General features: G+C 37.2%; 1 protein-coding gene across 8 annotated transcripts in view; it reads right to left on the bottom strand.

Moving 5' to 3' along the window:
• Positions 1-12,989, bottom strand: part of PTPRM (protein tyrosine phosphatase receptor type M) — a 443,102-nt gene that overhangs the window by 40,057 nt on the left and 390,056 nt on the right. For all 8 annotated transcript variants that reach the window (XM_064705880.1, XM_064705877.1, XM_064705876.1 and 5 more), the window contains one exon: positions 11,863-11,899. In XM_064705880.1, the coding sequence (XP_064561950.1) occupies positions 11,863-11,899 (37 nt within the window). The remainder of the gene's footprint in view (positions 1-11,862; positions 11,900-12,989) is intronic.

Below are 12,989 nucleotides of genomic sequence, written 5' to 3' on the forward strand. Positions count from 1 at the left end.
TTTACGCACTAAATAAGCTCAAAAAATAAATAAAACCCCTGTAATGAGCAGAAAAAACCCCATGTTTTGGCTTTTTCCCCCTTTATTTAATTTGAATTCATATTTAATTCCAATGTTGAGTGTGATGACATTTGAAAAGCATTTTCTAACTGTAGCCTTACAAATATTAATAATTACATAATATTCAACAGGGCTATATTGTAATTATACAGCTATGCTGGATTTCCTGATAAAATCTTCATTCCAAATGTCTCTTTCCTTGGAAAAAATATAAATAAACAAAGTTGTGGATGGCTTACCACTGAGGCTGGTTCCCTATAGGTATGTTAGACTAGCAAGGATGCCTGAGGCTATGGCTACTGTGATCGAAAAATCTTCTGCCTCAGACCTTATTTTAACAATTCTTTCATTGTGGTAGACTCAGAGATTGCACAGAGAGAAGCCAACTGCTTGCAGAGGCAGTAATGGCCTCATACTCAGCTGAGAAAAGATACCAATTTGTAGGTGAAAAATTCTACTAGAACTTAATTCACAAACAAATAGAATTGTTTGTTTTCTCCTAACACTAGTTTGAACTCAGGCTTCAGAACACACCATGCATATCAGATATATCTGAGTTGCAGCCAGTCTGCCAATTCTTCTTTTGGCCTTGTGCAACAATACCACCTTATAATGCTTACCCCCCAAAAAACAGTATGCAGCAACACTGCTCAACAGTAAGTCACCTCAGATATACTCAAATTGGTTAATCAGGACTGAGATATAAATTTAAAATGTGCTTTTCATTATTTCCTTACTTAGATGGGTTGTCAATAAGAAACAGATCTCACTGAATCCTGTTAGCTTGACATTTCTGGAAAATGCTGTTTATACAGCAAGCTGAAATGCTTTATTGGGACAAATCCTGCCTAGTGCAGCTACTGGCAACGTAGAGGCTTTCTACTGTATCCTTTGCTCTGGAAAAACACAGCATTCTCTCATTACCAGCCAAAGGACAGCACAGTGAATAGTAATTGGCTGATTTTCAAGCACAAACTGAATCCTACCTGCTTTGAGCTAGCCAGTCAGCCAGCCCTGCTGCCTGCACACTGCTATATGTGAAAATTGGCTTTCAGAAAATGAAATGTTCAAAGTGCTTTCAAGTCCCATTAGCTTTCAACAAGGCTTAGATTACTAAGTGACTGTGGAGTATGTGGAAATTTTATGTATAGCTCCCATGAGACTGACCAGTGCTTTGGCTGGCTTTCTATACCACCTACTCCTATATTTAAGGAGTCAGCACTAGACCTCTGACAGTAAAAAGAATAAGAGAAGATTGACCTGTAAAATCTCCATCTCTTTCGAAAAATAAAAAGAAAACAAAAACATTGTTATTTACAATGTACAGTAGTGGGGAGCCAGAGTCCCACTGTTTTATGAAATAATTCTAGTGTTTCACAAATAGCTAAAATAAAAAAAAACACCTCCATTCTGAATTCCCAGTTTCATATAGAAATACTTAAAAATATTATCCTTTGAGCAATAATAAAACTGATTACTCCAGAGATTTCTTCCTTTAAAATTGCTCATTTCATAAAATAGATAATTGGATTGAAAATGCATATTTTCTAAATGTATGTATATTCACATACACATCAGCTGCTGGCTAGAGCTGGATCATTTCTCTTGTTGGCATTTCCTCTGCTCCTATTCTGCAATGATTCTGTGGCTAGTCAGATGGAGGAATGTGGTATTTATTCTCTGGAATATCACATGGCATTTTCTTTATTGATACAGATCTAACTGGGCTGGAACAGTGCCCATCTCAATGCATTATTTTGTCTGCATTATGGTACTATCTAGAAATGCCAGTCTGGGACTGGAGCTCCATTGAGCAGAAGTGCCTTACATACAAAATGCCCATGAATGCACAAAGGTGTTCATGCCCCTCCCAGTCATAAGAAGCCAAACACACCTTGAAAGACAAGAGAAGTAAGGTAGGCTTTGAAAGACCTGAACAGTCTTGGTAAAACATGACAGCTTCTACCATTTTTGAATCATCTTACCCTGCTCCATGTTAGTATTTCCACCATTTTCAGAAACAAATCATTGCTGAACTTATTTTAAAGGCTGCAACCACACTTTATTTGTGCACTCTTGACAGGTGCTATTTAAGACATTTTTATACCACTACAGCTAATGCTGCCAGCTAAGTTTCCATCTAATAAAGTGTTACACACTTATTGATTGACATTTCTCCATGGTTAGATTTCCAATACTAGCTCAGTTTGTTCTATTTGAACAAAATAAAATGAAAATGTCATATGGTTCTCCAAAGAATAAATAGAACATTTCCACAACACCTTTTGACTACTCACAGAAGTACTGCAGCAGTAACAGAGGAACTGGCAGCAGCAGAAATTGTCCAGATTTTAACAGTTAGCCTGAGATGAGACAAAGCTGAATGTAATAAAAGCAGTGTACATAGTACTACTGTCCATCTATGCACCCTTATGCCACTCAAGAGAGCTGCTTTTTCTGATCTTAACTGCAGGAAACTAAAAAAAAAAAAACAAACCAACATCAAAACAGTATAGTTGTAGTTGAATGTCATTCACCCAGTCTAACTGAAGAACTCTTTCTTTCATATAATTTGCTTTCCCCACAGCAGAGATGTTAAATGGTCTGTTCCTCTCACTAGCATTTTCTCAGCCTGTGTAAATCCAGCATCTTCCAAATTCTGAATTACATGCAGCACTCCTGGGGGTGAGGAATTCCCTAGTGAAGGCTATGTGGGATACCTGAGTAATGCCAGAGCCTTGAATCTTTACCTTGCAGCTTTTAAGACAGCACTGCCAGACAGTGGCTTGCTTGCAGAGAGTGTGCTTCAGGTTTTTCTTCTATGAAACAGGAAAGCTTTGAATAATGTAATTGTACCTAGAGGCCTTGATGTATTCTCCAACAACAGAGTGTACTGGCTACAGAGAAGTCTCACTCATACATGGACCTTCTTTTACTCTATGTACTACAGATATTTTAATTGCTTATAGTCAAGCATGTGAGAAGAATGATGGTGACTCATCTGGGAACCAGAGATACAGGTATGAATACATCAGATGGGACAGCAGGGAGAAGCACTGGCTCTCTGCCCGAGGTCACAGCTCTGCCTGAAGGGTTACTCCAGGTGGCTTGAGATCATGGTTCAAACCTGAGCTGTCTTTGTGAGAGCAGTCCAACAGAAAGTTTCAGTTGCTGAATCAGTGTTTTCCACCAAGAAAGCTGTTTATGTTTCTAATTTGTGCATTCTTCTTAATAAGCATGATTTGCATCATGGAAATATGAATACCTATTAATCACTCATTCTAAATAGCTCATCTGAGCTTGGAAAGACTAACACATACAGATTTTTTTTTTTTGTAAGAAACATGCTGCATCTAGCATTTTCAAAACAAAAATCTTAAGTAATTGACTTGTTGGACTGGGCTCTTCATATCAACTTGTAATGCAGAATCAATTTTGATGATGGATGAGAAGTTTAAGATCATTTTATCCCCTTCAGTAGAAGGTTCCTTAGGGAATGGACAAAAGAACCTAATTAGTCTTTTCCATTTCTACTTTCTATTTCCATGTTGAGTCAGTCATAAGCATCAGATTGTAATAAAATCATCACTATTCTCTAGCTCAAAAATATGAGTTCATTTTGGCTACTTGTTTCTTTTATTTTTCCCCAAGGACCTTATTGTGAAGGAATGTTGCTCATGCCTGTGAATAAGATATTCAGATGCGGTATTTTTTAATCTTGTACTGGGAGTTTAAGTGCATTAACATGAACACTTTACCTAGATGAACAAACAAGATAATTTAGTCTACATTAAAGCATAAGTAAAAATGCTTGGAAAAAACTTCTGTTGCAGTTTATTGTCCTGATACGTATCTCATGAGTGAGATGTATCACTCACAATGTATTTTTATATTTAAGGGTAGAGAACACTGGTACTTTTATTTCTTCCTCACAGAAATAGTCAGTATCTAACAACTATTAGTCAGATCAAGATATGTACAAAAGCCATGAAAAACAGATGTTATTTGATATTTTAAAACAATATTTATATTTTCAATGTCAAGATAATTATGATTAAAAATCAAATCTATGTAACCAAAAACTCAGCACTATTATTTGTTGTTATTTTTGGGGAACACCTGGTTATTTTTACCACTTTGAGTAGGAAAGGGCAATGTTAATGTTTTAATTATGTTTTTTCATTATATTTCATGGGAGACTGCAGTATTTGATGTACACTGTGAACAAGGAATACCATTCTAACATGTCAAGTGTATTTGTGCTCAGTATAGACACAATGAACGTGCTTGCAACAGAATGAGATTTAGAAACAGCAGAGGGAATCTCCAGTCTACATCTGAATATGCAACTGCATGGAAGAACACAGATGGACAGGGAAAGAAATTATCTAATAAGCCTGTATCTTTTTTTGTTTTCAAAGGCAGTGCTTCGAAATCACCTGGGCAGTCATGTGCATAGGTGGCCACATCAACACAGGGATTTCAGTTGCCACCAAAGGATATAAAAGAGAAAATAACGACAGATTTCAAAGATTTGGATATGGTTACAAGACAAAAAACCAAAAAAAACCCAAAAACAATCAACCAAAAACCACACAAATACAAAAAACCCCAACTCCCCAAAAAAACCGAAACCATCCAAAACCACCAAAACCACCAAAAAAACCACCCCACCCCAGTTTATTTGCTTCTTAATACATTTGTTTCTGAAATACATTTTGTTTTGTAAATTTGCTACACTACTTTTTTTTTTAATCTAGGAGATGAGAAGACCAAAAGCCTTCTTCCTCCAGACTGCTGAAGACCATCTGGTGAATAAATGTCACAGATAAAAAGATGCCCTGACTATGTGATTTTTCTGACAAACTGCATTTCTTGGCCTTTTTTCTGCTTTAGCACTAGGCTTCACTGATTACCAGGTGTGTTAACAGGACTCTGTCTAGCACCTCTGGCTGCTAGGTACTCCCCCCACCAAGCTCAATTTATGACTGATTTTTTGTCACAGATGGAAAACTTCTCATGACACATCAGCTTTTCATAATTTGCCTTCCTCTGAAATACAGACATGCAGGTGAATTTGTACAGCTGATGCTGTATACACCTTCCTTGAACAAAAAAATGGATTCTAGTGAATACTATAGGCAATTAGTAGTCAGAGCAACACTAATAGATGGTCACCTTTACAATGTTCTTTTCTGAAAGTGTCTGGTTCACAAGGACAGTGTGCTCAGCTCTTGAGTTTCAGAAAGATGACAATTTCCCTGTTTGCAGAATATATTTTAAGTTACATATTTTTGAAGAAGAAAAATATACTACTTTTCACACAATCTTCTATTTTCTACATCACAACCAAGAAACATTTTCTTTTGCCTTGTTGCCATATATAGTGCAAGAGTTCTATTGTCATTACATTGCAAGGGTTCCTTATTGCAAGAGTTTCCTACCACCTTGATGTTTCTCACAGGCAGCTCCTCTAGGCACTGACTCTTCCTGCTCTTAATCCTTAATAATTGGCTCAGCTGCAACTCTTTAGGGGTTAAGATTACTTCCTATACTACCTTTATTTACTTATGTCCTATCCCTCTACATGCCTTATTTGCCCCTAATTATTTACTGAAGACTCTCATTTCTCTTACTTCTTTATTCTGATATGCAAAGATCTGCTTTAAATTTTCTAGCCTGGTTTTCACAACACAGAATTCAAACCAAGATCTTGTCTTTGAGACAGAGATCCATGTATGCTCTGAAGTCCTTTATGTCTGATTTACTGCACCTCAGTCTGTGGGGGAAAGAGGATAGGAAGAATTACTTTTTCTTCCTCTGTGGCTTTGACCATGCACTACAGAAAAATCATCATTTTCTCTAACTTGTTTCACAAGCCACATTGACAAGCAATTGAAAGAACAGCCTGCATGGGATTTCAGAATTTATACTGGCAAATAAACACTAAATAATTATTTATATAATATCTAGAGCTTGTTTGTACTTTCAGAGAACTTCCAAAGCTTTATGAAAGGTGGGCATGTCTTACATGCAAAATGTAGACACACGTGAAAAATTCAAGTGCCTTCACCTAGCAATGAACCTATCAGCAGTTTTCTAACACTGCTCCTATTTCACTTGGTCTGTACACAAAGATCCATGGAAATTAAACACTGCAACAAAGCCCAAGCCAACTTTGTATCAGAAGACCATGCTAGCTCTACATGCCTTCCACCTGAATGGAATGCCTCATTTCCTGCACAAACAAAACTACCCCACAGCTGATTACAACAAAGACACAAAAATACAGAAATCATGAAAATGGTGAAAGACAGCTGCTCTGACAGTTATCACTAAACCCTCCTATTACAAATGAAGAGGCAGAGAGAAACTCTGATATTCTCATGCACCACAAAGTAGTAACTTGTAAAAAGCATTGACTTTGATGGTTACTAGTTTTTAGTATATGCACTGTTTCTTTTTGTCCTCAACACCAGTAAAAGTACAAATTTCTAACAGATACTCAAACATAATAGTAATCATGAGTCTTTGGTGGGTAATGGTAGCAAGTGAGCTAAGGTGAATTTACCACATGGCTTCACAGTATCACCTGTAGATGTCACTTTCACATATAAAGGGTCTATTACCTCTGTACGTGTATAGGTAGGGGCAAAAAGTAACTTTTTCATTTGTCATCACTATTGCAAAACAGCTGAACTTGGCTCTACAAAGCCTCACCTTTCTACAGGGGGCTGAGAATGGGCTCATATCTCTGACTGAAGACAGATGGCTTCAACCACCTTTCTAATGTTTTGAGGATTAAGAAGTAAAGAAGAGCAGCAAAACCAGTTGAATCTTCAAGATTAATACAGGTACATATAATTCAATCATTTAGTATGTATATCAGCAAAACAGCCTGGCTGTTTGCAGGCACACATCCTGCAAAAAAATGACAGCATCTATGAAACTGAAAAGTTGTGGGCAACTATTTTGCCTTGCTGTTATTTAATTCTCCCTGAAGTAATTTCACATGTTATTATTCATCTGAAGGCTAAAAAAGTAGAAGAAAAAGTTTCTTTGTAAAGAAAAGTGTGGAGCTTCCACACTGCTGTAGTTGTGACAACTTTTTGCGACATAAAAACAAAAAACATGCCAAAGAAGTTAAGAGTATTGTTATTTAATGCACTATTTCTGCTTCAGATGCCTAAAAGGGAAGTTTCAGTTTGAAAGAAAATGTGTTTTTGTTTCTGAAAACCCTTAATAAAATGTTCACACAGCACACAGAGTTGTGTGTGGAAGAAAGACAAGTATTTTGCAGAAAAGAGAAGGAATATAAAAGGGGTTATTAGAGAGGCAACGTTATGCTGTTGGTAGTGAAGACTGTAAACATTTTCCTTGTAAATATTTATTTTCAAAAGTTTCTAACTTATACCTAAAACGTCCTCCTGACTGAAACTTGGCTTGATGTCTGTCTCCATAATAAGCAATACAGAAAGCAATTTTGCATCTGCTTTACAACTGGATACAGAGGAAAAAAAAGAGGCTGAAAGGCTACACTGCAACATTGTATCTAAAATTGTTTTATTTTCAAGAGAAACTTTTTACAGTCATTAAGATATGCTCTGAAGTATTTCCACAAAACATCTCAGATCCAGCTGCTCTGCATGCTGCAGAAAGCAGAGACAATATGAACTGTGGGGAGCATTCAAAAGTCTGAGATGCACAAAAGAACATACTTTATATATAAAGACATGCAGCCTGCATGTGAGATATCTGCTGTTTCACACGAGTGACCTGCTTGAAAACCTGCCCTGGTGGAAATGGCCATGAGTAATGCTGTAGAACTGTGCTAACATTCATTTGTCACTCATCCTTTACAGCTGCTGGTATTGTGGAAGAGGAAGCATCCAAAAGCCTTGACAGAGACTCACTAAAAGAAGCTACAACCTAGCTCAGTAAACTACGTGAGCTTCAGGAGACATGGAACAAACAAGTACAAAGCCAATTATATTTTTCCTGCTCAGTAATCAAGGTGAGACATGCTGGATCAGAAGTCATACAATAGTCAGAATTTCCAGCACTGTGTATAAGAATAAGCACTGTACAGATATTCAACCTAATGCTCTCACTGAAGTATCAAGTTAAAATTCATTGATTACCTAAGTTCTGTAAAAAAGTAACTTTTAGCTGCCAGTAAATTGAGCAGATCATACAAGAGCTCAATATTCTCCTATACAAAGAAGAATTATATCTATGGGAACAAGGGATATATAAAGCAAAATAATGAGTTTTAAATTGCACCAGTCTGCTGGTTCTGCATGACCCAATATGTTGGCTTTTGACGAGGGATTCTTTTTAATCATGGTGACTCAGGTGCAGATCCCATCTGTTGATGCCAATTACAGCAGATCACCAAAAGTCTTTATTAGCTGTAAATTTAGTCTACCACTCACATTATACTTATCACATAAAGGAAAATTGATATTAATTTAGTAATTGAAATTGCACACTCTGAATGTATTACTCTTAAAAGCTGAAGTAAAATAATTTTCGATATTTAGTTGAGAAAGCCTACATTAAGAAATTCTTTTAAAAAACATTTCCATCCCTAATTCAAGCTAGCAGCAGGATGTTGTGAATGCCAAGGTGGAAAGCTACCAGTCTGCACGTCAGACTCTGGTTAGTATGGAAGACAGTAACACTTCAATAAACAGGTGATTAGGCAACTCCCAGCTCTGTTAAAAGCAGATTGGTAGTCTATTACAAACTGATTAAATTTGCCACTTCTTCACTTCAAACAATTATATTTGCTCATTAACACTTGATATGTTGAATGCAGCTTAAGAACATAGGAAAATTAAATATCAATCATTCTAACTCCTCAGAGATTTAAAACTGACTCACATAATGATATTTTCCTTCAAAGAACAATAGGCATGTGCACCTGTGAAAGCTGCCGTGGAGGAGAAAAGGGAAGATGAGAAAAGTTATTTAAAGATTGATGAAAAGTAGCTATCAAGGGAATTAAGCATGCAGCTTAACTCTTGTGCTGCACTGATGTGTTCGTACATACCTGATGAAAGTGTGCTGTAAAACAGAGCATGAACATCGCTGGCCACAGTGCAAGCTGTGGCACATGACATGCTTGTTACTAAGGCTGACCTGAACCATAAAGTATCCTGGGACCTACAAGGATCATCAAGTCCAACTCCTGGCCCTGCATACATCAGCCCAAGAATCCCACCGTCTGCCTGAGAGTGTTGCCCAAATGCACCCTGAACTGTGGCAAGCTTGGTGCTGCCACCATTTCCCGGGAACACATGGAGGCATAGACTGATGTGAAACAAATGTGTTTCTTTCATCGTTAACGTTGAGTCCTAAAGGAGTTCTGGAGATTATTCCCAGTTACTTTATCACCTTTGCAAAACACAGAGGCTGCATCTTACTGGAAGTGTACTTTGTCAGGAAGCCTGGATACTGGAGAGTAACACTAACTAGTCTTTAAACAACTGCATCTATCAGGATGTGGCAGAGAATCATGAAAAGCAGAAGAGTATTTTTAACCCTGTTGTGATGATGGAAAAGCTCAGATAGAGGAGGGAAAATAAACTTTCTCATGATTCTTCATCAGGCCACAGACAGAACCAGACAGAACATACAAACTTATGAGATCAGTGTTCTTCACTCCTACGAACTAGAGGTACAAACCCACTGTCCAACTGACCTTAAAAGTAACATGTTAAAGATGTAAATCACAAAAAACATCACAGCCAGATAATTTTGAGCTTGCTGTAAATTGCATGCTTATTTTAAAATTAATTTTACATTCTTCAGAGAATCTGTTTTTTACTCATTACACCATGGGAGGAAGGGGTTAGGCATTCTCATGCGCGCTTAGCTGCATCTACACAGAAGACATTGATGCTACCCACCCCCAAAATTGGCAGCTGCAACTGTCATATATCCTTTGCACCTTGGAAGAAAATTAGTTTCTACTCCTCTTATTCTCTTTCTTGACTAGGTACTTCTCGCACCATATGAGCTAAAAACATGGCAAAGAAACTGTTGGGACTTGCTGGTGGATCTGGTAAACAGACCTTCAGCACATTATTCATATATAATTACATACTTGGTTTTAAGACCTGAAAGTACAAAACTTCAAGGCTGGTATTTGCTATTCAAGTATTATGATGATTGTGATAAAAATGATGAGAAATTACAATAAACATTGTGATAAAACAGTACTTTAGGTGGGGACCTATGAGAAAGATCTGGTTAACTTCCTGATGAAAACTGATTGCAAACGACAAGGTAAAAGCCAACTGTTTATCTTTTTATTTTAGGTTTTTTATTTTAAAAGTGAAAAACAACACCACCATTAGGTAAATGTTAAATAGAACAAACTATTTATTTTTTGAAGAGAAGGGTGTAAAAGTCCCAGATGAATAAATCAAATGCTGCACTTTTGTTCCTGTCTTCCTATCTGGGTGAAACCATGACAGTGGCTTGTCTGTAGAGATTGTGGGCTAAGGAACATGGTGGGTGGGCAGCAGAAGGGGAAGATGAAGCACATTTACATGGCTCATATTGTAAGATCACAAATTCTGAAAGTATAAAACTCTGGTCTAGAAGTGTAATGTTGACACTAGTGAAGTGGTTCTGGAAATAACATCTGTGCCCTGCCCCACTGTCATCTGACATGACGCAGCATCACATTTCAGACTGTGGAGAGCTGAGGTACAGCAGGGTTTAGATAAAAACCTCCCACTGGTTTAAGTGGGGACTGAAGGCAGCAGCCTGTAGGAAACTTAAGAAACAACTTAAATCACAGCAAGATGCCTTATTTGACATGGTCAACATTTTATTTGCTTTGATTAAAAAAAACATTAAAAAAGTATGTGAGCTCTAAATCCAACACATGTTAAGATTATTTGGAGCATATTATACTCAGTACTCCAGCTGAGTCCCTTAAAAGGTTGAAATAACATCTCTGGGTGGACCTCAGATTTCTCAGATCCATGAGCAGATGAGGAAGCTCTGTCACAGACTACCTATTACAAAAAAAATTCCCTCCAATCAGTGGAGGAGCAATCAAATTTTCACACATGCTATTGAAGCATAGGCAGGAGATTGGCATATTGTTCAATATTATGACTAAGCAGTCACAGAAGACTCATTCTTCCCATTTGTTCCAGCTCTGAACTTGACCAAAAAAATAAATAAGGACTGCATCAGAATGCAAAAATTATGTCTTTGAAGACAAGTAGAAATTGAAAATTAATTTGCTTGTTGATAAAAGAAGAGGTTCTTTTCCTAGAGCAAGCATTTAAATGACAGCCTGTAAAACTGTCTCTGTAGAACCCTGTGATGAATCCTCCTGCCAGTGTTTGGATATCTTTTGCTCCTCTACCAAAAGCTGCTAGCTGAAGAGTTTTGTTTTTCAAGGACCTGGAGCCTAGTTATCATTGAACAGTTAAGAGAACATAAATTTTCATGACACTGTTGTCTCCCTGAAGAGGTACAAAACATTTCTACCATGACTCATTTCTTTTTTCATGAGTAATAAAATGATGAGTAACTTCTTTGAAAAAGGATGCATTTAGCTTTTTTACTCAAAACCTGTTTTAACACAAAGGTAAAGGACTGCTCACTTGAAAATTCAGTAATAATTCAGTTTCCTCGCTTCTACCTAAGTGATTGAGCCAACTCTACCCTGGATATTGACTGTGGCAAGAATTCATGTTATAGAGAATGAACTGCAATCCAAGTACCAAAACCTCTTAGCCTCACATAACTGGAAGGAAAGGGTGATAAACTTACCTTGTGTAGCAATGTAGTGATTTGGTCTATGATAACCCTAGAATAAATTGAAAGGAAAAAAAAAATCAGCAATTTTCACCTTGGCTATGTTCCTATGAGTGAAACTTCATTTAGGATAGTATTCAGTAAATGTCACAACAATAATGTATTACATGCAAAAGATCTTTTCAATTGGGGAAGGGCAAGTGAGAAGGGAAACAAAAGCAAATGCGTTTTCTACAAAATACTTAAGTTGCAGCCTTGTACATTAGGGGCCAGAAGTAACATGATCTTTAGGCCCCTTGTTGGCTCTGCAGAGAATGAGCAGCAAGAAATCCTCTATAGCCCTTGCAGTTAACGGCATCAGGTGCTCACAGAATCTGAGATAGTCCTTCACCTACTGCTGTTGGCTGCAAAGCCTATCCCTTTTTAAACAGTAAAAAAATGTCAGATTTGCATTCAGCATGGGGGAGGCAGGAAGGCATGGTGTTCACTCTAACCATGGCGGTTTGTTTATGTTTTATTTCTCAACAGCATAAAGGACTATAAGTTCTTAGATTAAATTGTTTGGTATGAACATACTTTTCCAAGAAGAACATAATACAACTCTGATGACAAGAGCAGCTTAATCACAAGTTGGCCAAGCAATAAAGACCAATACTCTCTGCATTCTCTGCAACATGGAAAATGTTGCCAAAATTTAATTATAGCATTTTTATAGTATTTGAATTTCTGATGTGATGGGAGTGTCACCAAATGTTTAGATCATGCACCAGTATGCTGATCAATCCAGTTGTAGGAGTGTTAATATTTGAATAATAGTTATGATGCATTGTTAGTTATCAGCAGGAACAACTTAAGGCTGTAGTACACATGCCATTGCACTTTCTTTGTGAAAGAGCAAGGGGAAATGCAGTCATACAAAGTGGGAAGGAATCAAAACAACTGAAGATACTTAACATATTACAGAAAGAACAACATGAGTTACAGAATTGATTTCTTTACACGACACTGAAGCAAAATTTGGAAGTCTGTGAATCGAAAGTGTTCACAGAGCTACAGAGTGAGTTTTTTTCCTGCAATGTGTTACCTAACCCTCAGTGCCTGGGATCAAACTCTTCCATATCCCAGTGAAAAAAAGCATGGGA

This window comes from Zonotrichia leucophrys, chromosome 2 (genome assembly GCF_028769735.1).
Source record: "Zonotrichia leucophrys gambelii isolate GWCS_2022_RI chromosome 2, RI_Zleu_2.0, whole genome shotgun sequence".
Classification (NCBI taxonomy): Eukaryota; Metazoa; Chordata; class Aves; order Passeriformes; family Passerellidae; genus Zonotrichia; species Zonotrichia leucophrys.